Raw genomic sequence first — 26563 nt, 5'->3', positions numbered from 1 at the left:
CTGCCTCACTGAGGGCCATGTACTGGCTAACCCAGAATGAGATTGCCCACTCAACAAACTTCCCCAGCCTTCTGGACATGATGAAGGGACTTGGACTGTCGTACCTGGCTTTTCCCCTTTGGGTACCCCTAGAATGGCCAATTTTTAGCTTGAATTTTCAAAAGCTCCCCCCCCCCCCCCGCAGCCCCCTGAGTCGCTTCGCTCCCTCGACATTACCACTACGCTAAAATTTTATCCTAGCTAGAACCCTGTTATCTGTATATAATATTTTTTTTTCTTTGAAACGAAAACGTCCCTTCATGAACAGTACATGACGTCTCCTAACCGGGCAAAATATTGATGAAGTACCCGGATGTTAATGCATTTTCAATGGAGATCCGCGACTGGACACACTCAGAAAAATGTTCGCAAAATACGTGTTAAAAAAATGCCATTTTGACCTGGATATTGGTAAAATGGATAATGGTAAAATTAAATGACATTAAATTATGTCAGGAAAGTATTCAACTTACTCGGACACACACATTCCCAAATATTAGTGTTGAAAGTTACACAGATCTGCGCTGTTCCAGCTGCTGAGCTGAGGCGTCATGCAGCTGCTGTTCAACGCAGCGTGGCTCCTAAAACCATTACAATACATTTATATACATATTATATTTTTACACAATTATCCTTTATTGACTGAGTTTCATTCATGAAGTCAGTGGTGTGGGTACACATCTGTATGTGTGGGTGTGACTGTGAGTGGCACAGTGCGCAGGTCATTATAATCTCATTATTTTAATGTGCAAATTAAAAAAAATCCCCAGTCTTGTCGAACAATTTTAATCACTAACGACAAGTATTTTAACTAGACATTGGTCTAGCAGTGGAAAATATCAACGAGACATAAGTGAAGACTTAATGGTCCGTGTCAACGGGCGACACGGGTACGGCAGGAGACATACAGCTGTTTATCATCCAAATATCACGGACAAAGTGACAAGAAGAACCATTACTTATGGAAGGAAATATTGTCTCCCTTGTTCCTCCGTTTGTGGCTTTGCCAACATGCGCAGCTCTCCGGCATATTCCACCTGTTTCTTGAACATCTATGCACGCAAATCACTAACCTGCCCGGAATTAAAATGGCAACCACGCCTCCTTACTGACAGTATTTACTTTATGGTTTTCATTATGCTTTTGTTCTTATTTTGAAAGTTCAATAAGTGGACTGATATGTTAAACATGGTGCGAATTTACTGAACAAGTAGTAGACTTTTTTTTTGTTTTGTATATTGTTCTGCAAGCCACTTTTAATTATAAATTCATCCGCACATGCCTGAGTTTTCATTATCCTTCATTTGTTTGGCATTTTTTGTTGAAAATTTAACAGGTGAACACTGGGTGTGTTTAAAACAATATTGTGGGTGCTCTTAATTCATAATGTGAAGTAAAACAGAGCATGCCATGTAAAAGAAAGAGTTTTATTTTTGCTTAATAAACTGTACTATGTAGTCAAGACTATTTCTATTTAGTTTATTTTGTCTGTATTAGCATATTTGATATTGGAGTAATCCAGAAGTAATTGAAAGTAATCAAATTACATTACTTTAATATTATGGTACTTGGATTACGTTACTGATTACATTTTTCAACAGGTAACTAGTAACTGTATCGGAATACATTTTTAAAGTAACCCTCCCAACCCTGCTTTTTATAAAATAAGGCACCGATAAACATGGCAAACATTCATTCATCTTCAGCCACTTCTCTGGGATCGGGTCACAGGGGCAACAGCTCCATTAGGGGACCCCAAACTTCCCTTTCCCAGGGCACATTAACCACCTTTGACTGTAGGATACCAACGCATTCCCAGGCCAGTGTGGAGATATAATCTCTCCACCTAGTCCTGGATCTTCCCTGGGGTCTCCCCCCAGATAGATGTGCCTGGAACACCTCAATGCAAAGGAGCAGTGGCTCTACTCCAAGCACCTCATGGATGACTGAGCGTCTCACCTTATCTCTAAGGGAGACACCAGCCACCCTCCTGAGGAAAGCCATTTCAGCTGCTTGTACCCATGATCTAGTTCTTTCAGTCATGACTCAACACTCATGACCAGAGGTGAGAGTAGGAATGAAGACTGACCAGTAGATCGAGAGCTTCGCCTCTTGGCTTAGTTCCCTTTTTGTCACAACAGCACTGTAAAGCGAATGCAATAGTGCCCCTGCTGCGCCAATTTTCTAGCCAATCTCACACTCCACTGTCCCCACATTTGTAAACAAGATCCTGAGGTACTTGAACTCCTTCACTTGGGGCAAGACCGCATTTCCTCACAGGTTCACAGGTTAGGAACATGGCAGACAGACTGACATAAATATTACTAGATATCCTTGTTTGTATTTGAAAGAGAAAAAATAAAAACATGTCACTTAAAAAACCCATCTATATCATAAATGGTGAGATGTTTTCTCACCATGCTTTCTGCCTGGCTCAGTGCAGTCTTGAGGGTAGCGACTTCCTGGTTGTGACTCTGTTGATTTGCTTGTTGTGTCTGTTGTAGCTCTTTCTGATTAGCAATGTTCTGTTGAAGGGTCTCCTTAGTCTCCTGTAGCTCCTTCTGGATTTGCTGTATTTGATTTTGACGAGCTTGAGTTTGACTCTGAGCTGACTTTAACTGGTTCTGTAACTATACATTAGAGAGGGAGGAAGTTAGCAGGATTATTCTGATCACATAACCTCTACTCCTCCAAACAGAAAGAGAGCGACTCCTGCTTTTCAAATGTACATCCTACCTGCTGCATGTGGGTTTTAGCTTGCTGAAGGTCTTTCTGACTCTGAGTCAGCTGGTTCTGATTCTGCTGCAGCTGAGTCTGAGACTGAGACAGCTGGGCCTGAACCTAGAGAGCAATATAGTAAAAATGGTTGACAATGCAACAACAACAAAAAAAAACATGTAATTTAATCTCTAATGAATTTTCATGTTTAAAATTACTTGAAATAATAAACTTTATTTGTATAGATACTTTCATGAAAGAAATACAGCCAAAAGTGCTTCACATCAAAATAAGTCATTAAAAGATTTAGGCTAACAATTGCAAACCATTAAAAAGAAACACATTCCAAAGTTAAAAATAAATGAAGACAGATAAATGTTTTGGTAGGAGTCTAATGACTCCTTTAAAAGAATTAACAGAATAATAATATTGTTAAATGAATCAATGAAAGAAAAAAAAATATCAAAACATAAAACAACAATTTAAATAAAATGTGAAATGTGGAATTAAAAGCTAAATAAAACATGCATTTTTAAATTCACTCAACTCTACAGGTTAGGAATGCAGTTGCAGAAAGTTGCATCACTAATTTTCTTCTGAGTTTGTGTTCTCAGTTTTAGTAAAGAGCAACACAAAAGCAACACAAAAGGATGAGTTAAGGTGAAGGCACATAAAGTCTGATACCTCTTCTGACTGGCCTTTGACACTTATTAAGACACTGACTTCATTTATTTGATTTTATTTTATTGCCTTTTAGTGTATGGCTGTATTACTTATTTTATTTGTATTTTACAATTTTATGTCTTATGTGAACTGTTTTGTTTTTATTTATGATGTTTTTTATTTATTCTTCTGTGCAGCACTTTGTTAATTTGTGGTTGTTTTAAAGTACTTAAATAAATCTGGTTGGTTGCTTGATTGCATTTCACAATGCTGATTATGTGAATGACCACTATGTAGAAAAAAGCCCCCAAATACCTATTCTTTAACTTTGTTAGAAGACAAAGAAAGGCCTTTAGCATCACTGTCATTAAAGAATTGTCCAAATCCTTCACATTTTTTCTGAGCAAGCTTGGTGTGAAGAGATCTGACGTCGGTACATATTTTAGTAGTGTGCAGTTCAAGAGAAGATGATCCTAGAGTTTCCACTGTTTTCACTAATTATTCCAGAAAAATGTTCCCCTGAAGCAGCAAGTACAACTTTGTTGTCAGCAATTATGCATGTTTTTTTTTTCTTTTTTAAGCATTAATGCCTCCCAAAAAGGAAGCCCCTGGTTCAAGGCCACTTGAGCCCCATTCTCCATGTACATCCAGAGTTGTGCCAGGAAGGGCATCAGGCGTAACATCTGTGTCAAATCAAATTACGGATCCATATGGACCATATGCAACCCGGAGCAAAAACCACAGAAGACAAAATACACATGAATACAGAACTCATTTGTTAAATAATTGGGCCCTGATAATAGTTGTTAAAGGCAAAACTGCATAATACACGTTTTCAGTTGTTTAGCCCTTATAACAAAACTAAAACATATACTAAGTTGATGTGTAGCCCTATGTAGATTTCCAAACTTGACAGCCTCAATCTGCTTCGTTACTGACACGATTAATCAGATCGTCATTTACAACCCCAATTCCAATGAAGTTGGGACATTGTGTAAAATGTAAATATAAACAGAATACAATGATTTGCAAATCCTCTTCAACCTATATTCAATTGAATACACCACAAAGACAAGATATTTAATGTTCAAACTGATAAATTTTGTTTTTGTGCAAATATTTGCTCATTTTGAAATGGATGACTGCAACACATTTCAAAAAGGTTGGGACGGGGCAACAAAAGACTGGGAAAGAAGCCATTTCACATTATTGCAATTTCAGAAACATGGTTTAATGAGGATAAAGGCATAGATTTCAAGTTAGAAGGTTATAGCTTGAACTATGTAAACAGAGGAAATAAAATGGGAGGTGGAGTTGCTATATATGTCCATAATAACATTAAATTCCAAGCAATAGAAAATATGACAATAACAATATATGACACATTAGAATGCAATACAATAGAGATACTCAATGCAAAAAAGAAAAATATTATTGTAAGTTGCTTATACAGGTCACCTGGTTCAAGTCTGGAATTTTTTACAGAGTGGGTGGAAAAAACATTTTCCACAATAGGTAACAAAAAAAATATTTATCTGTGGAGATTTCAATATTGATTTGATGAACCCAAATAATCACAAACCAAACGATGACTATATCAATAGGATGCACAGTATGAGTTTTTATCCAGCTATCACTAAACCTAGTAGAATTACATCTCACAGTGCTACTCTCATTGACATTTTCACAAATTACATGGAGTCTACAAGTATCAGCGGCCTAATGATCTGCGACATATCTGACCACCTGCCTGTCTTTATAGTATATGATGACAACTGTAATCACCGTAAAACACCCCAAAAACCCATATACAAATTCAAATGAATTTTATTGTCATATGCACAGAAGAACATGTTCCCTGCACAATGAAATGTGTCTACTGCATTTAACCCATCCTAATTGCCAGTAGGAGCAGAAGTCGCCATTAGGCGCCTGGGGACCAGCTCCAGATGTACATCCCTGCCTTGGTCAACAGCAGGGCTGAGCAAACCAACACCGACCCATAACAAACAACACACGCACAACACACAACACATAGGCCGGCCCGGTACATAAACATATATATAAAAGCAAAACACGAGGGAAAAGGAGAAAAAAACCCTCATAGCTGCTGCATTACACAGCGGCAATGAGGAAAAAAATTCCCATCAGCACAGAAAAACAATAATCACACAGACAAAAACAAGGACACAGGACGACAACCGAGATTTGAAAAGGTCCAGTTTAACAGAACACTCCGGAGGCAGCCTGTTTGGCGTCGTCAACGGCCTTGTCTGCCAATCCTGGAGGGGGAGGGGCAGCCCTAACAGTCCTGAGCAGTCACAGTCGACGTCAGAGCTGGAGAAAATGAGGGGAGGGAGGAAGACCAGGGAGCAAGGCTTAAGTGTTGATCTTCTGAGGAGCTTTTATCACAGCGACTTTGAAGTGCAGTTGTATTTGGGGAAGCCAAATGAATAGCCAGATTAGCAGACGCCTGAAAGATTCCACAGTTCTGAGAACAGAGTGGCTCTCAATGCATCTGAATGTAGAATGTGGTCTTCACAGACGGTCAGAGCGGGTTTCCAGGGCTGCAATTCTATACGAGATGTTTTCCAACGCTGCGCAGCCACTGCCTTCCCAATCGAATCAATCATGTAGGGCAGCCTGGAAGGACCAATCAAAGCTGCTTCCACTTTCTTGATTTTCCGGTAAACCAGCATAGTGCCCGCTCCACACATCAGAAAGCCGGTCACCACCAAGCCGAATATGTACACATCTTTGACGTCCTCCACAGAAAGCATGTAAAGGCACATGACCTGCCATCTCCTCCACGAGTCCATCACGTAACCCATCACATGCGTCCCGGCAGGACAGGCCGGGTCCTCCGCCCCCGAATGTCTTGTATAAAAAATAGTGTCAATTGCGTTCAGAGACCACTTTAACAGATCCATTTTTGTCGTTTTCCAGAAGAGCAAAGCTGCAGCCTCACAGACAACATGCCACAGAAGCAGGAAAGATAAGGAGGGAGAGAGAAGAGAAAAGTGCGTCCGTCTCGGCCGAGTGCAAGCTGGCAAAAAAAATGACTAAAAAATGAATAAAAAATGACAATGCTATCAACTCACTATATCATAACCTGCTAGAACAAGATTGGTATACAGTATATAGGGAAAGAAATGTGGAGTCAGCATTTGATAATTTTTTAGAAATCTTTACTTCAGTATATAATAAAAACTGCCCAATTTGTCAAATTAGCAAAAACAATATAGCTATAAAAAGTCCATGGATAGCTAAGGAGTTACGTAATGCTTGTAAAAAGAAAAATAATTTATATAGACAGTTTATTAGTTTGAGGACTGAGGAATCTGAACATAAATATAAAATTTATAAAAATAAACTGACTGATATCATGAGAACTAGCAAAAAACTATATTATAGCAATTTATTAGATAACAATAGGAATAACACTAAAAAGGTTTGGGGAATATTGAATACTGTTATTAAGGGTTGTAAAAGTAATAAGTCATATCCAGACTATTTTACTGATAAGAATTTTGATAACTATAATATGAATGATATGGTAAATAGTTTTAACAATTTTTTTTGTAAATGTTGGACCAGACTTGGCTGATAAAATTCCTAAGTGCAAAGAAAATCAGCTTGACAATTCACCCATAGAAAATAATTCAAAGACAATGTTTCTGTCTGGAGTAACCAAGGCTGAACTAATAGATACTGTTAATAAGTGTAAGAACAAATCATCTACTGATTGTTATGATACAGATATGACTGTAATAAAAAGAATTATTAACAGTATTTCTAATCCTTTAACATATATATGCAACCTATCATTCCAAACAGGAACATTTCCAAACAAAATGAAAATTGCAGAAGTAATACCATTGCATAAAAATGGAAACAAACACATCTTCACTAACTACAGACCAGCCTCTCTACTCCCTCAGTCTTCAAAAATATTAGAGAAACTCTTTAACAACAGATCAGAGAAATTTATAGATACACACAACATAATTAATGAAAGTCAGTATGGCTTTAGGTCAGCCAGGTCAACATCAATGGCCTTAATTGATGCGGTTGAAGAAATCACAAATAAATTAGACAAGAAGAAATATGCAGCTGGAATATTTATTGATCTCAAAAAAGTCTTTGATCCTCATAATCATGGAATTTTACTAAAAAAATTGGAAAGATATGGCATTAGGGGAGTGGCTTTGAACTGGATCCAAAGTTATTTAACAGAGACAAGAGTTTGTGAAGATGGGTGAATTTCAGTCATTGCTTGTGGGCATCTGTATTGGGTCCAATGTTGTTTAATTTGTATATAAAATATATTTGGTGTTTCAAAGTTATTAAAACTAATTCTATTTGCAGATGATACTAATATATTCTATTCTAGTGACAATTATCAAGACCTAATTCATAGTATAAATAATGAATTGCTTAAACTTAAATTATGGATGGATATTAACAAATTTTCACTAAATTTAAATAAAACTAAAGTAATATTCTTTGGACACTACAAGGAAAAATTAAATCATAATAAATATAGATGGTGTCAGTATAGATACTGTGTCAGAAATATAATTCTTAGGAATAACTATAGACAGCAAATTAACCTGGAAAGCACACATCAGACACATACAAAGTAAAGTTTCTAAAAGTGTTTCAGTTATTAACAAGGTTAAATACTTCTTAGATTATAATGCATTGTATTTACTGTATTGTTCATTAGTGTTGCCCTACCTAACCTACTGCATTGAAATTTGGGGCAATAACGATAAAAGTTCACTACATCCCCTCTTTATACTCCAGAAATGTGCTACTAGAGTTATACACAAGGTAGGCTTTTACGAGCACACTCATAATCTATTCCTGCAGTCGAAGTTGTTAAAATTATATGAATTAGTCGATTTTTATACGGCACATATTCTGTAGAAAAAGCAAATAAAAAAATCCTGCCTATTAATATTCAAAAGCTCTTCACACACAGAGAAGGGGGTTATAGCCTGAGGGGCTGTAGTAACTTTAAGATTCAGCCAGTAAGAACTACGAGGAAAAGTTTGTGTGTGTCTGTGTGTGGGGTTAAACTCTGGAACCGACTGGGGCAGCAACTTAAGCAATGTACAAATATTCATTACTTCAAATCAAAGTATAAGGAAATGATTTGGTCACAATACAGGGCTGTTGGTTAGGAGGGTCATGATTATATATTAAAAATAAAATTAGAACATTTCCAGGAATGTAAAACATAAATAACTGCCTATATTATAGTGTGTTACTGATTATATATGTGATTAGAGGATCCAGAGTGGGCATTGGGTCTGAGTGCTGACTGTGTTAAGATGAAGCTGTGTCTGGTTTTTGTGGTTGTGCTGCTGCTGCTGGCTCTCCATCTTTCACTGCAGGTGAGGACCCAGAGTCTGAACAACACCGGTGACTCAGTGAATACAACTACAAACATGACGGTGGCTAGCTACTTCACAACGCCCTGTTTCAACGCTGCAGTGAACACAGTTGAAGACAAAGGTTTTCCAAAGAGCGAGGCCTTCACGCTGCTGTTCCCAGTTGTACTCGTGCCCACTGTGGTACCTGGCGATGGTACTGGCACACGACACATCACCAAGTGGCTTAATTAAATATCTATTTATATTATATAGTAATATGAATATAACACAGATTAGATTGATAACCAACATGTTTGTTTGTGTTTGTCCTTCTGTGGTGTTGTGAGCCATCTGTCATGCTGCTGGTTCCGTTCTGTCTTAGTATCCATGTCCATCCAAATCTCTATATTCACACCTGGCAGGTCTCTAGGGATGGTACTCCAGGGTAGCCCCCTGCCTTGAGAGACCATCTCACCGTCAGACCTGCCATTTTAATGCACCAACAACAACTTTAGCAGGACCAGTGGGTAGTAATGTCTTGGGATAGGGATAACCTCAGGATATTACCTCACTAAGGTCCTGTGTTTTTTTTTTTTTTTAATTGCACCTCATATGACTCCATGCTTTAGCAGGTCCTCACCAAGGACCTGTGTTTTTAATTGCACCTCATACGACCTCATAATACACCTCATACAACCCCATGTTTTAGCAGGTCCTCACCAAGGACCTGTGTTTTTAACTGCACCTCATACAACCCCATAATACACCTCATACAACCCCATGCTTTAGCAGGTCCTCACCAAGGACCTGTGGTTTTAATTGCACTTCATACGACCCCATGCTTTAGCAGGTCCTCACCAAGGACCTGTGGTCTTAATGCACTCATCTCAAGCGCCTCAAATTAAGCAGGGTAAACAACAACAGTAATAATAATCATTATAATAAATCCAATGATATGTGTTCCTTGTGTGTCTTGTCTGGTCCTCTGTTGTGTGTTATTTTGTCTATACTGTCCAGTGTGTAATAGTTATTCACTCCTGTGTTATATTATATTACTATGGTATTGTATTATGTTACGTTTCTATTTATATGTGTATGCGCATGTGTATATATATATATATATGTATATGTATGTATGTATATATATGTATGTGTATGTATGTATGTGTATATGTATATGTATGTATGTATGGGTGTGTGTGTATGTGTGTATATATGGATACGTATGTGTGTGTGTGTTCATATGTATGGGTGTGTGGATGTATGTTCACATACATATATAATTGTATTATTTATATGCTTTATATATTATATATTAAATAATAAGCTCAAAATGACGGCAACCTTGTAATTTAAGTAATTTAATTTAATTGAGGATGGAACTGGGGGTGGGAGTCAATAAGCTTGTCTTCATCCCACTCCTTTCCAAGTTGATTCTGTTTGTGTTATGTTAATTCATTTATGCCTTTTTTTTGTCTTTATTCATTTTCTTTTTTCTTTTCACCATTTTATGAACAGTGTCAAGTGTGTACATAAAACTGTACTATTTGTTTATATTACTGTTTATATATTATGTTGACTTGGAATAAAAATAAATAAATTAATTTAAAAAAAGTTGATGAATGCTCAAAGAACACCTGTTTGTAAACAGGTGAGTGTCATGATTGCATATAAAAGGAGCATCCCCAAAAGGCTCAGCCATTCACAAGCAAAGATGGGGCAAGGATCACCACTTTGTGAATAACTGCGTGAAAAAAAAAATTGGCCAACAGTTTAAGAACAATGTTTCTCAATGTTCAATTGCAAGGAATTTAGGGATTCCATCATCTACAGTCCATAATATAATCTGAAGATTCAGAGAATCTGAAGAACTTTATACACAAAAGCGGCAAGGCTGAAAACCAACTCTGAATGCCCATGACCTTCGATCCCTCAGGCGGCACTGCATTAAGAACCAACATCATTGTGTAAAGGATCTTACCACGTGGGCTCAGGAACACTTCAGAAAACCATTGTCAGTTAACACAGTTTGTCGCTATATCTACAAGTGCAAGTTATAACTCTTCCATACATCAACAACATCGAGAAATGCACCGCCTTCTCTGGGCCTGAGCTCATTTGAAATGGACAGACACAAAGTGGAAAAGTGTGATGTGGTCTGATGAGTCCACATTTCAAATTGTTTTTGGAAATCATGGACGTCGTGTCCTCCGGACAAAAGAGGAAAAAGACCATCCAGACTGTTACTAGGGCAAAGTTCAAAAGCCTGCATCTGTGATTGTATGGGGTGTGTTAGTGTCCATGACATGGGCAACTTATACATCTGTGACTGCACCATCAATGTTGAAAGGTACATCCAGGTTTTGGAGCAACACATGCTGCCATCCAAGCAACGTCTTTTTCAGGGACGTCCCTGCTTATTTCAGCAAGACAATGCCAAGCCACATTCTGCACGTTACAACAGTGTGGCTTCATAGTAAAAGAGTGTGGGTACTAATCTGGCCTGCCTGCAGTCCAGACCTGTCACCCATTAAAAATGTGTGGTGCATTATAAAGCACAAAATATAACGGAGACCCCAGACTACTGAACAACTGAAGTCGTACAACAAGCAAGAATGGGAAAGAATTCCACCTACAAAACTTCAACAATTAAGTTGTCAGTTCCCAAATGCTTATTGAGTGTTGTTAGAAGGAAAGGTGATGTAACACAGTGGTAAACATACTACTGTCCCAGCTTTTTTGAAACGTGTTGCAGTCATCCATTTCAAAATGAGCAAATATTTGCACAAAAACATAAAGAAAAAAATAAAGTTTATCAGTCTGAACATTAAATATCTTGTATGTGGTATATTCAATTGAATATAGGTTGAAGAGGATTTGCAAATCATTGTATTGTTTTTATTTACATTTTACACAATGTCCCAACTTCATTGGAATTGGGGTTGTATAGTTGCCTGGTATTAAAGTGTTGCTATCAGTCCTCCCTGTGGAAACTTTCTACATTTGCATAGTTATTAACTAAACATGTCTATAGGCCACAGAAAACTAAGTTCTGGCCTGCAATTGGCATATAACCAAGATGAACACATCATATCAATCTTATTCTGACAAGATATTAAAAAAAAAAAAGAGTCATAGATGGAAGCCTTGACTAGTCAAAAGTACCTGTGTCAACTGGTTCTGATTCTGTACCAGCTGCATTTGCACCTCCTGGAATTTTGCTTTGGTCTGTTGGTGCTCCTTCTGGGCCTCTTCTAGCATCTGTTGGGTTTTTTGGGCCTGTTGCAATAAATTCATCAATTGAAAAGTTATCAGGACTAATTCATAAAGAGCACATAACAACAAGAACATAAAGCTTTCCACAAGGTACAGTAAACATGGGAGTGCTACAAAATCTTGATTTTGGAATTGTGTGTTCTTTTCGCTTATGAAACTGTAACCACTGGCAACACCCTTCAAAATTAAATTACTGCCTTCCATGAATTCATAAACAGGTAAATTCTAAAAATGCAGAAATGTTTACTTGGGTTTACAAATTTGACATGAACCAACAAAAGATTTACACAATTACAGCATCAACTGCCCTCCTCCAAAAAACAGAATTACACAAATTAATATTTTTTTCTTCCATCAGGCAACGGTGATAAACGTTATTAGTTCAAATACACGGTAATACATGTCTGTGGCAACTCCAGGCCTTGAACATTTGGAACTGTAGCTATTATATAAAGCAAGTAATTGTCAAAAAACTCAATATTTAATCCAAGTTTTTCTTTACCTCCTCCTGTTTTTTTTGCACCTCCTCTCTAAGTCTTGTCAGTTCCTCTTTAGTCTTGCTGAGCTCCTCCTGAGCCTGACCCAGTTCCTGTTGCACCTCTTGGCTCTCAGCTGCTGATTTAGCTGTTCTTTCAGTAACCAGCTGAAACACACAGGTGCATAAATGTAATCGGACAGGGCTGAAAACAGAACTAGTAACGCACTGACCATCAATTTTACCATGGCAATACCAATCTGGGAGTGTGGGCGGGACAATATACATGGCTAAGGGTTAGAGACAAATTTGCCCAAATATTTACTGTAACATAGAACATGGTTACTGGTTTAAGCCATGCTACAAAGTCTTCCCTGAAAGTCCAATTTTTATTAAATTTACAGATGGAAGCTTCATTCATTCATTCATTCATCACATAAATGATATCTAGCTAGTTGACAATGACTCTGTTCTAAGCATTCCTGCAACAAACATCGTTTTACAGAATAAGACTAGTTTGAATAGTGGGGAGTTCATCAGTGGATTCACTTATTGATCAAAAGGAAAAACCTGCAACCTTTGAGTCCTTTATGGAATGGCAAATGGACTGTCTGTATATAGCACTTTTCCATCTTCATCAGACACTCAAAGCGCTTTACAATTACGTGTCACATTCACACATTCACCCATTCACACAAACACCCAAACACACTCACACACGGATGTCGGGGTGCTGCCATGCAAGGCACTCACTACACACTGGGAGCAACTTGGGGATTAAGGACCTTGGCCCAAGGGCGCTTAGTGATTTTCCGGTCAGGCTGGGATTTGAACCGAGGATGCTCTGGTCTCAAGCCCAACGCTTAACCACAATGCGTTTCATAGTGTGGAATGAGTTTCAGACCACTGGCTGAAGCCTCTGAACCCTTTAACCCACCACCAAGTTTGAAAGACATGTTCTATTTCGTTCCTCCTGACTGCCAGAGGGCAGTGCTTAGCACCTGGATTATTCCATGCGCACATGCACGGAGGTCGAGTCTTATACCAATAAAGTCACGTTAGTGGGCGTGACCGGGGTGACGTCAGCCACAGTATATGAAAGCTTTTCACCCAGCATTCATTTCTTTTTCCCCCTCTCGCGTGGAGAGCAGAAGGTCGAACGATTGATTGCTTGTCTTGCCGGAGCCTCGCTCCTTCATGGGTGGAGCTGCGCACACGCACCCTCCAGAGGCTGCAAGACCACGAGTTTTCACTCTGTTACGTTTCCGCTGCCGGTGAGTAACCCTGATCGATTGGTGGCTTAAGCTCTCGCTGAGTAACCCTGTTTTACTACAAGTGAATGATTGTGACTTAACCTGTTACCGGTCATGTGTGTTTTGACTGCTGTGTTATGAATATTTAATTTGTTGGTGTCTGTGTCCGTTACACACCGCCCACACATTTTTCACACGTGAGTTTCATGTGTGCACTTCTCGCAACGTAGTTACACCGTGCACGCCAACATGACTGCGCTGCATTGCTGTGAGTGTGCACACTCCCTATTGCACTGTTTGCTTCACACACGCAGACCACTGGAGTCTTTGTTGCACTTACACTGCTTGTTGCGAGTAGAGCTGCCACAAATGACTATTCAACGATTATTTTTGCGATTAGTCGACTAGTCGGCTCATACGTAAATTGCAGCTTATCGCATTTTATCAATATTGATACCATTATCGATTCCGCTTATCAATCCGATTCCTCATCGATTCCCTTTCTGTGTACTACAAGTAGGCTTCACAGGTTGTCTATGTCAACAACATTTTATTGAGTCTTAAAGTAAATAAATATGAAATTGGTCACTGGTTCCTTGATCTCTGGACATAGATAGAAAAAAAAAATATGTAGTTTTTGTCAAAAGCATTTCCTTTCAGACATTAATGGCATGGATGTCACTCCACATCTGAGCTGAGCTCAGCTGGCTGCTAGAGTCTGCAGGTCTGCAGCCATACAGTCTTGGGCTGCTGCACGTCAGCCAGGACGTCTCATTTTGGGAGGAAAAAACATTTTGATCGATTGCAGTTTATTGTTTGTATTACAACGTTTGGAAAGATGTCTCATGTCATTTCAACACTGATTCGCTTTGACATTATTCATTCTGAGCAGAATGCATCTTTCTAACTTGACTCGGCGACGCAGCGTTTGGCGCAACGGAACGGAGAACAATTCTCTTTTCTTCTTCACAACAAGACAGGAGTCCCAGTTAGTCACTTTAATCCACACAAAAGTGACTCACTATTGACATATTTTAATGGCTTTGAGAGGATAAGAAGTAGAGTTGCCACTTCTGAAGAGAAGCAAAGCAAAGATCTAGCGAAACAGCGGCTCGAAGCACTGCTTCATTGGTTCAAGGTTCAAAGCAAATGACTCGTCGACTACCTAAATTAGTTGTCAACGGTTACAATAGTCAACGTAGTTGTACCTCGTCGTGGCAGCCCTAATTGCGAGTGGTTTCTCTCCTCTACAGCAGTTGCTTCACATGCAGAGTCTCAGGGCTGTGGATCTGCCGGGCATGCAGAACTATGCTGCAGATTTCCTCTCATGATAGAAACTGGTCCCAGCAACTCAACCCAGACGTGGCTCTAATGATCTGGGAAAGGTTTGGCAAGGTGGAAGTTGATCTGTGTGCCTCGAACGCCACAACACACTGTGGCCTGTGGTTCTCTCTCTCAGAACCACACAGCCTACTGGGCCAAGACGCACTGGCTCACCCTGGGCCCGCCTGTCTACTGTATACATTTCCTCCTCTTCCACTAATCACGTTGACACTACACAGGATATGCATGACCGATCACACAGTGCACCGACAGCCCCGTACTGGCCGGCCAGGACATGGTTTCCCATGATTCTGATGCTCCTCAGCGGAAAGCCGTGGCCTCTCCCTCAGAGGAGCGACATTTTGTTGCAGTTGGAGGGGAGCATTTGGCATTCTCCCCCAGAATGTCTTCAGCTGTATGTGTGGCTCCTTAAGGGCCAGACTCTTTTGATCAAGAGATCAAAAGTCCTTGACAGCTTATGTTCTTCACCGTTCAAGCCACTGGGTCATTCCATGTTCCAATTCAACAAGGGTCTCACACACTTTGTCTCAGATTTTCTTCAAATTTTAATCAAATATTCACAGACTATTCAGAACAACAAATCTGACGTTTGAGGCCTGTACGCCAAATAGTTTCTGAGATATGGCCAATTTAGTGTGCATGGGGTCTGCCGTTTTTTAGGCAAAAATTTTGGCCGTCATTTCTGGAGCCATGTTCAAGATAGAATATCTCAGCAAATAATGGACTTACAGGCCTGAAATTTTCTGTGGCAGTTGTCATGGACACCCAGACCTGGACTATAGTCAAACAACAGACATTGACACTAAACTGTGAAGTTTATGTATGCTCAAACTATGGAAAATATTACATTGACTATTGTGAGTATCCATGTTTGAGACACTGAAGCATACCATTACACTCAAAGAAGCCTTTCCATTTCTTGGCTCCTTAATGCCAGCTATACTGGCTATGAAATATGTAAATTTGACATATCTGTGGTAAATAGTTATTGTGGGAGAACCTCTGAAATCTGAAAAAAGCATTTTGTGGTCAGATTTTATTAGAAGAAAAGCTCATGTGGGCATTAAATAAAACTCTTCAAACTGATTCCATTTTGAAGGTATTGATATCTACTTTATGTGTTATAAATATGGCCTAAGTTACGAAACCCCTTCCTGGTTAATTTAAGCATCCAATTATGTCTAATTTGTGCACTCACAAATGTATTTCTAGTGCTGAAATGTCAATTTCATTTTAATTGTGTGCACCCTGCATTCATATGATTCATGGCACACCCCAGAATGATTGCACATAGATCTGCCAGGGGGATTCCCCAAGGTTTCCACGGTTACTAGGCTTATATCCAGTGGTGGGCACAGTTCAGATAATCCGATAACCAATAATTATCGAAGATAATGTTTTCATTATCAATTTATCTTTTTAGATAACTTCAAAAACCATTATCGGACTAATTATCTTGCGATAAATTTTTGTCCGATAATTTTTAGACCGATAATGCGGTAAATAAAGCTGAACAGCTACAAACATTTATAAAATTTAAAATCAGTTGAGCACCTAACTGTTAAATGTTTCGTAGCAGATGTATAGTTCTACCCTCTGCCAAACAGAGGAGAGCTGCTTCTAGAAGAAACCGCTCTATCCTCTGGAGGCAAAGGAGAACTGGTCACCAAAAAAACAAAACAAAAAAAAAACTCATTTCTTTTAACCCCATACTGATACACGGGGAAATATCACCCAAGTCATCATAACTGACTTGAGCAGGGAAATGCTCACATTCGATGGCATCTGACATGTTGGAGGGGGGTTGTCTGCACGGATGAATCTCGGTTTTCAGTTCAGTTCTCGGTTGCTATTTATCAAAGCTAATGTTTTCATTTTCGGATTAGCTTTTCAGATAACTTTGAAGACCATCATCCAACCTATTATCTTCTGCTAATTTTTAGATCGCTAACATGTTTTAGCAGGTGAAGTAAATAAATCTGAAACCATTAAAAACCTTTAAGTCTGACATCAAAGACTTCAGCACTTACCTGTTAAATGTTTTGTAGCAGATAAACGGCTCTATTCTCTGTAAACGGAGGAGAGCTGGTTTCTGGAGAAAATGCTCTATTCTCTGCAGTCAGAGAAGAACTGGTCACAAGATAATTGCTCTTGACACCATACTAACTCACCGGCAATATCACCCAAGTCATCCAGAGGCATACAGTTTTAACTTCTGGTTAAAATTTTAACCAAACTAATTTTGGACATGTTATTTAAATTAACATCACTTCTGAAGTTTTATGAAGTGAAAACATCAGCTGTATGTTTTAGTTTTACAGTATTGCACTAATTTTGAAGGTTTTAGTGTGGACATGCTCTGTCCAGGTGCATTATGGGTAATCTTAGTATAGTCACGATGAGCAATGCAGTGAATGGGGTACTTCATGTCTGGACACGTTCAAAGCTGCTGTTGTCAGTCTGGTTGGAGTAAGAATGGCTGCACATCTTCCTCCCTGTTCTTTTTGGTCTGATGAAAGTGAATGTCATCACACTTCTTTCTGCAGGTGAATATTTTGATGATCATTTCAAATCTCTTTAAACAGACCAATAAACACTGAATGCAGTTTTTGTATTGGTATTGATCAGTCTTGTCAGAGTCATGTAATGCTTTGGAATAACACTTTTCAGTTTCATGGTTTCTTGTGGGAAACAAGGGGTCAAGCCCATCACAGACTTAGATGATGCAACAAGAGAACTTCTGCTTTGCAGAACAGGCATATCACACAACATCACACTCATGCAGATGGATATAAGCAGTGGTGGGCACAGATAACAAAAAAAATTAACTTTGATAACAGATAATCAGATAACTGAAAAGTTATCTTTGATAAAGATAAAATGATAAACCATCCAAAAATGTATTGGAAGTTACAGATAACCGATAACTGATAAATTCCAGTATTGTCTCTAGTACACTGGCAACTACTAACAAGCTGATTATATTCACGAGAGTTTTAGGCACTAGAGTTTAATGCTGTTGTCCGTGGAGTCTGATCAGAGTGTCTGAAATGCATTTCTCATGTCGTGAAACTACTGAGATTACCCTATCATACCCATAATGCACCTGGACACAGCATGTCCACCCTAAAACCTTAAAAAATAGTGCATTACTTTAAAACTAAATATCTGATATTTTCACTTTATAAAACCTCAGACGTGACAGTAATTTAAATAACTTGTCCGAAATTAATTTGGTTAAAATTTGAACCATAAGTTAAAAATGTATGCCTCTGGATGACTTGGGTGATATTGCCGGTGAGTTAGTATGGTGTCAAGAGCAATTATCTTGTGACCAGTTCTTCTCTGACTGCAGAGAATAGAGCATTTTCTCCAGAAACCAGCTCTCCTCCGTTTACAGAGAATAGAGCCGTTTATCTGCTACAAAACATTTAACAGGTAAGTGCTGAAGTCTTTGATGTCAGACTTAAAGGTTTTTAATGGTTTCAGATTTATTTACTTCACCTGCTAAAACATGTTAGCGATCTAAAAATTAGCAGAAGATAATAGGTTGGATGATGGTCTTCAAAGTTATCTGAAAAGCTAATCCGAAAATGAAAACATTAGCTTTGATAAATAGCAACCGAGAACTGAACTGAAAACCGAGATTCATCCGTGCAGACAACCCCCCTCCAACATGTCAGATGCCATCGAATGTGAGCATTTCCCTGCTCAAGTCAGTTATGATGATGAACTGCAGCCAGCTGAGACTCTGATGAGGATGACAAGCATGCAGGTGAGGTTCCAGGTATCAGGAGATGGTTTGTGCAAAAATTCTTTGCTTCTGTATGTTGCAGCAGCTGTCCGTGTGGCTGGTCTCAGACAATCTTGGAGGTGAACTTGCTGGATGTGGAGGTCCTGGGCTGCTGTGGTTACACATGGTATGCAGTTGTGAGGCTGGTTGGATGTACTGTCAAATTATCTGAAATGCCTTTGGAGGCAGCTTACGGTAGAGAAATGAACATTCAAATTCATGGGCAACAGCTTTGGTGGACATTCCTACAGTCAGCATGTCAACTGCACGCTCCCTCAAAACTTGTGACATCTCTGGCATTGTACTGTGTGATAAAACTGAACATTTTAGAGTGGCCTTTTATTGTGGCCAGCCTAAAGCACACCTGTGCAATAATCATGCTGCCTAATCAGCATCTTGATATGCCACACCTGTGAGGTGGGATGGATTATCTCAGCAAAGGAGAAGTGCTCACTAACACAGATTTATGAACAATATTTGAGAGAATTTTTTTTTTTTTTTTTTTGTGAAATTTCATACTGTCTTCTTAAGTTAACTATTTCAACAGTTCTTTTAGTCAGACAGGAAAGATTGTTTTACCTGCTTTACATGTTTCAGCTACTTCCTGTAGCCTTCCTCAGAAGCGTCACAAGATGGGGAAGTGACGTGTCTTATAGGCTGCTACTTCTTGATTTGGCCAGACAGCAGGGGGAACTTATGCCCCCTACTGTATGACGTCTTCTCCAGGACGGCATCCCATGTATGTGATCAGCCATATCCGACCATTGCAAGAGGAAAAATCACATCATGGACTGGACCAATGCCAGGGTCATACGTGCTGAAAGCAACAAATACCACCGCTGGATCAGAGAGGCCATCGAGATCCGCAAGCGAGATCCAAGAAGCATGAATCGGGATGAGGGGGCCTACACCCTATCACATACATGGGATGCTGTCCTGGAGAAGACGTCAGACAGTAGGGGGCGTAAGTTCCCCCTGCTGTCTGGCCAAATCAAGAAGTAGCAGCCTATAAGACACGTCACTTCCCCATCTTGTGACGCTTCTGAGGAAGGCTACAGGAAGTAGCCGAAACATGTAAAGCAGGTAAAACAATCTTTCCTGTCTGACTAAAAGAACTGTTGAAATAGTTTGAGAGAAATTGTTGTTTTGTGTATATACTGTAGATGTTTTAGATCTTTGAGTTCAGCTCATGAAAAATGGGTGCAAAAATAAAAGGGTTGCATTCATATTTTTGTTAAGTGTATCATCTGAGTCTCTGTAACAGTTCACTTGACTCAAAGTCAATTCAGCTGTACCCTGGAATCCTCAGACGAGACCTAGTACAGAAGACATCTGCTTTGAACACTGGTTACATCAAAGTAAGACTTGAACCTCCATCCTCCTTGGTGCAACGAAATAGACATAATTTGTTGCCACATCATGCATTAGCAATTAAGACTACTGCAGCATGTTTAATACAATGAGAAAAAAAAAATCACTTAATGGCACAAATTGTTTTCTTCCATTATGATTTTAACGATTGGACTTTATAGTATTTACTGCTATTTTAATCCACAATACAACAGCTACCTTGTTTCCTTACCTTTTCATGCTGGGCTTTGACCTCTTCGTACTGGGTCTTGTAGCGCCGGCCAATCTTCTTGACCTGCGTGATCGTCTTGTTCTTCTCCATTAATTCATTGTTTTTTGTTTCTAAATCTTTCTTCAGAGTGTCTCTCTCTGATGTCAGACGAGCCACAGAGTCTCGAAGGGCTTGGAGCTGAGACTGAGCAGAGTTGGTGCTGGCAGTGGATCTGTTCCACACACAATAATAATCATGTCATTTTAGATGTTTTGCAGAAGCAATTTGTTGTACTTTCTTTATTTGATGTTTGGTATTGGTAGTATGGCCAATGCAGATGGTCACCCCTCTGAGTCTGGTCCGCTTGATCCTTCTTCCTCAAAAAAATAAAACAGCCAGAGGGAGCTTTAATTACAAGTATTGCCTACATGTTTGCTCAGAGGAGTTGGTATGGTTAGACTTTACCCTTCTGAAGTGCCTTGAGGTGACTTATGTCATGATTTGGCAATATATAAATAAACTGAATTGAAATCTGGAAACAAACGATATATTTTCCCCCCAACGGTTCTGCTGCTCAAACTTTTATTTGCATTCTAAATACCCAAGTTGGTACAAACACGCATGCATGCACACAGAATCCTGAGTCAGATAATTTAGCCTTTTCATGGCATTTCAAACTTTTCTTTTTCTTTCACACAAACAGAATGTATTGCCATTTCCACTTGTTTCTGTAAAAGATGCATTGTGGACCATCAGTATATCCATTAATTTTTGTGGATGCAGCTAATCACTATAACAGCATTCCCTTTTCATGTGGATTGATTTAATAATCATCAGCAACTTGACAACCACGACTCACCTTTCATGACAAAAATGTGGACTTTAAAAAAATCTGAAGTTATGCACACGTATCTCTACAGATTTTAACTTTCTCCAAGTCTTGAGACATTTAGCAGAGAACCTGAACTTAATACAAGTACAGGTGAAAATTTACTATCATAGAGATCAAAATTACCACAGGGGCGATTACAAGGGGTGATTGAGAAGTGTTGAGCGTGATCCATGGAGAAGTAGGCCATGGCTCTCCATTTTTTACATTCTGAGAAACTGACACTGATTCTGAACATTGTATCCAGTGAGTCAAAACACACACACACACACACACACACACACAAGAAATATTGGTTTCTCATGTCAATGGCCCCTCTTCATTGCAGTGTTGTCAGAATGTGCAGAAAATGTTCAAGAAGTACTGATGGGGCAGTGTAGTCTCGTTTGAACCCCTGCACAAGATCGCAGGATTTGACCACCTGCCATTGTGCAACACAAACATAACATCATTTCACACAGAAAGATGGTGTTCTGTTTTGTTTTGGGCTGCCATCACCAAAGCAGTTGCAAAAAGTGCAGGTTTTTTCCCGGTTCCCAGTGGAGAAGGGAAGACAAGGAAAATGGGAGAGGCTGTCGGTAATTCTTAGTGAGACCTAATGTGAATGATGAGGAGTTAAAGAGGGACAGAGTAGCTGTGGTCTCTCATCGACGCCTGCACGACCGCCTCGGCATGTTGAGCTCCGGGTCATAAACAAACCGCAATACGTGTCCACTTTCCACTGCATTTTCACTTTGTTCCCCATGTAATTTGCCAAAAACTTTTAAAAAATGTTTTTCATGTTATCATTATGGGGTGTTGTGTATAGATTTTTGAGGGGAAAAAATTAATTTACTCCATTTTGAATTAATGGTGTGACATAACAAAATGTGGAAAAAGTGAAGCGCTGTGAATATGTGATAGTGTCCCAATAGTGTCTTAACGTGAATAAAAATAACATTTTAACAAAAGTAACGCTGTACCTACATTAACAGTCACCAACATCACTTTCAGTTGTTTTGTCTTCTCCTCTAATCAGGCCCACCTGAATTGATTCCTGATGAAACCATGGCAGTTTAATCAACTCCCCGCTGCAGAACAAAGTTCCATCAATGATATGCTCTATAGTTCATCGACACAATGCGGTTGGTGTCAGAACACTATGGACATTGCAGTAAAATTTGTAACGACGTCTCTCATTGGCTGTTGCCTGTATGATCAGCAGCTCTTGATAAATGGGATTGTGTGTTACATTTATTTTTCACTCGCAGATGTTTGGGATGAAAATGCAAAAATGTGATAAGTCATATCCACTACGGTTCCTGATCTGAGACATTTCTAATCAATTTTGCAAACAATACATTGTTCCAGCAAATGCGTACCTGAAATCTGACCTGGGCCGCCCCCCTCCAAAAAAACAAATTTTGCCATGGATGGAAAAACATGCACTTCCAGGAATTTCTACAAGAATCAGATCTCTGACTGAATGAAGACATCCACTCCAGCAACAATTGAATGTCTTTGGTACTAAGTCTGTTTGGAGAATCCTTGGGTACCACTGGAATGACTAGGGATGGGTATTGATAAGATTTTATCGATATCGATACCATTATCGATTCCGCTTATCAATCAGATTCCTTATAGATGAACACATTTTAATGGCTTCGAGAGGGGTTAAGAAGCGGACTTGCCCCTTCTGAAGAGCAGCGAATTAAAGAACCAACGAGCCAGCGGATCGAAGCATTGCTTCACGCTTCAAAGTGGAGTCGCGCTGCAGAAGCGGTTGATTATAGACACGCTGCAGGGTCTGCAATCAACGTAGAGAAATTAGAATTTTTCCCGACAAACACCCTCAAAAACAATGGCCGCTCTGAAGGATCGATAAGGGAATCGTTAAGCAAAAAGACTATTGATATCGGTGGATCGAATCATTTCTTAACGATACCTGAAAAGAACCGGTTCTCGATACCCAACCCCAGGAATGACTGTGTCAAATGAGTGGTTACTTGGAGAGACTAAGATGAGGAGTATCGCTTGCATTGTGAGGGAGTGTTATCCTCAAAATTTTGGCCATGTGGTGTATTTCGCAGGTGCCTAAGTGTTGGGAACCACAGAAGCTGGAGAAGGTCAAGGGGATGCTCACATCTCACCTGGCTGTGGCAGATAGATGGTTATTTTAGTGATGTGGGAATGAACTGGTTGTCTACCTGGGTTGCCAAGGAGAACCCAAGGCGGTTCTGTGGTGTCGTGTATGGGGTAAAGCGCAAAACCAGCACATGTTCCCAGCCTTGACTTTAATTAAAAAGACACAAAATTCACTCCATATGCCCGCGTATGGAAAGCCCCACAGGAGCTGCTGTTGCAGTTTTTGTTTTGCTTTGCTCACTATATTCAGCACCTTTTATCAATCGCAATCAAATTAAAGTGTGACCCCACCCCCATATACACACACATACAAACACACACAAAAAAGTGATTCACCAATACATTTTCTAAACTCCAATACAAAAGGATGTTCCAAGTTGCAAGAACCTCAATGACTCACAATGCACAAAACTCCACAAATGAATCCAAACAGCCTGATATTGAGTGGGGGTAGACCTGTATTGTGGGGACACATACTAAGCGGTATAGTCTGTACAATCTGCTAAATTTCATGTTGAGCTGTCAATGTGCATGGGTTTTTAACATCATGGCTATCAATTACAGTTAGAAAAAATGAACAGTAATAATAACAGTTGGGAATTTGACCGTGGTTTACCATCAAGCTGGTTAATGCTTCATTCATGCACAAATCATATCCATGTTATTATATCAACTTTTTTCCATCTTAAATTACTTTCAGTGTGAAACTCCAGTGTGTGTGTGTGTGTGTGTGTGTGTGTGTTGTCAGCTGGTTTTGTACCTGGCCAGTTCTGTCTTTAACTTGGCTGTCTCTTCACATAGCTGTGTGATCCGTTTCTGCTGAACTTCTCTCTCAGCGGTGATTTTCTGTTTTTCTTCAACATCCCCATCTTTCTGTTTGCTATTTAGTTGCTGTGGACAAACACAGGTTTAAGTGCTATGGACATTGTAGAACTAGAATATGTTAAATAAAAATAAAAATCATGATCATAACTCTAGGAGGTGTTCAACAGAACTATAATGCAAACAGGTTGAGAGTTCAAGTAGCATTTTAATAAAGTAGTATGACAGTAAAGCTCTAACTACAGCATCTATATGTTGTGTATAAAAACAACAATCACTTTTTTATGTATTTTTTAAGCTGTTTACAACCTACTGAAACTTATAGAGGAAATTATGACCTATGGATAAATGTCGGAAACATCAAAACTTGTTTACATTCACCCACAGCAGTTACCTCTGCCTTTCCCTTCCAGTGTTTCACATCTTCCTCTAGTAACCGCTTATCAGCCTGCAGGGAGCCATTTCGTTCTGAAAGTTGAGTCAAAGAATGATGCAGAGGGCTGATGTCTGACTGAAGCTTAGTTACCTGACAGACAGGGACACACAGTAGGGCAGATGTGGTGAATCATCGAAATCTGACTGCAATAAACATCAATGTCAACATTAAAAATATCCCATCACAGAGCAAGCAATGCCATTTTATGCCAAATAAGTCTTACACAGTGGAAGAAACACATTCTCTTACCCCATGACTGGTAGTGTGGCCCATTGAGAGACTGTGCGCACAGTAAAAAGAAGGGCAGGACTAAGATGCCAGACATTACCATTGAAGAAATCCTTCAGTTTAGACTATGCCTTTTTTGTACAATCATACAAGATGGAAATGAGTGCCTAATAAAATGTCAGAGTTAAGTCTTTGACTTTTTGGTAAATTTATGACTGTAAAGCTGGCTGTACATTATTTACACAATGGAATCTTATAATATGACTGTACTGTGATGTAGCAACATAGTGCTGCGGCATATCACAGGCCAACCATGTACACATTAGATGACAGTTCACTCATCTCAGCAAAGGAGGAGGGCCCAGGAGCAGTACAACAGGTTATAGTCACATGTGGTGGATGCAGAGATCACCAGTTCAAACAATTGTCGATAAGTACAAGTCAGACAGATTTGTCACCACTTTGCCAAGGTCTGGAAGAAGATTCAAACTGTCACCCTCAGATGAGAGGAAACACGGAACCATAGTCTCGTTTGAGGGTGGGCGATAAAGGGGTTAAATGAAAAAGCATATGATGCATATGACGTACTTCTGGGGACAGCCCCAGTATTATTATTCACATTAAATTTTGTTAAAATGAGACTTATGTTTGCAACTACGGTTCTATGAATTCTGGATGACTGCCAGAGGGCGGTGCTTAGCACTTGGCTAACAGGTCTCTTCTCTCTGGTAAAAAGGAAGGGTTAGACCACAGAGTAACCCCTAACCCATCAGAATTCCAGCTCACGCAGTTCTCAGCGATTGACAAGGCATGGAGCTTGCCAACACGCTTTGCAGATGAAATTGCAAGGAGGAATGCAGTCTTAACAGACAACCAACTGAGGTCACCACCTCCCAGTGGCTCAAATGGTGAAGAGCATAAGCCCTCAATGACTAATGGAAGATCCCAGGATGGCACACGTCCAACCCCTGGAGGCCGAAGCCGGAGGGCACCTTGTAAATAACGGTATATCAGGGAGTGCGACCCAAATGATCGACCATCTACCATAATGTGCTGAGCAGAGCCAGCAGCAATATAAACCTTAATTATAGAGACAGAAAGACCACTACCAAACAATGAAGATAGCTGAGCAGCACTGGCACAGAGCAACGCTCTGGGTCTACACCTTGTGTACTGCATCAACGATTAAAAAGCTTCCATCTATTGTCATATAATGCTCTAGTGGATGCACGGGAATTCAGTATGGTCTGCACAACAGCTTGATCACAAGCATTCAGTATGGAGTCTGGCACTTCAGGGGCCACACATACAGCTGAAGACATTATGGGTGAAGGTGCCAAATGGTCCTCTCAACTGTGACAACAGGTCCCTCCTCTGAGGAAGAGGCCACAGCTCTCCCCTGAGGAGCACCAGAATCATAGGGAACCATGTCCTGCCCGCACACTACGGGGCTGCCAGCAACACTATGTGATCACTTATGCATATCCTGTGTAGTGTGATGATGATCAGCAGAAGAGAAGGAAATGCGTATACAGTAGACGGCCTGGCCAAGGGTGAGCAT

At 39.7% G+C, this 26563-nt stretch overlaps 1 protein-coding gene across 1 annotated transcript in view; it reads right to left on the bottom strand.

The window, feature by feature from the left end:
* tpra (translocated promoter region a, nuclear basket protein) overlaps nt 1-26563 on the bottom strand; it is a 169406-nt gene that overhangs the window by 57481 nt on the left and 85362 nt on the right. Inside the window, 7 exon segments of the mRNA XM_034183752.1 lie at nt 2457-2669; nt 2776-2880; nt 11967-12080; nt 12580-12720; nt 20525-20735; nt 24277-24407; nt 24733-24864. Coding sequence (XP_034039643.1) covers nt 2457-2669; nt 2776-2880; nt 11967-12080; nt 12580-12720; nt 20525-20735; nt 24277-24407; nt 24733-24864 — 1047 coding nt within the window.

This window comes from Thalassophryne amazonica, chromosome 12, assembly GCF_902500255.1.
Source record: "Thalassophryne amazonica chromosome 12, fThaAma1.1, whole genome shotgun sequence".
Classification (NCBI taxonomy): domain Eukaryota; kingdom Metazoa; phylum Chordata; class Actinopteri; order Batrachoidiformes; family Batrachoididae; genus Thalassophryne; species Thalassophryne amazonica.
The sequence above is the reverse complement of the archived record's forward strand: the minus strand, read 5'-3'. Positions and strand labels throughout refer to the sequence as shown.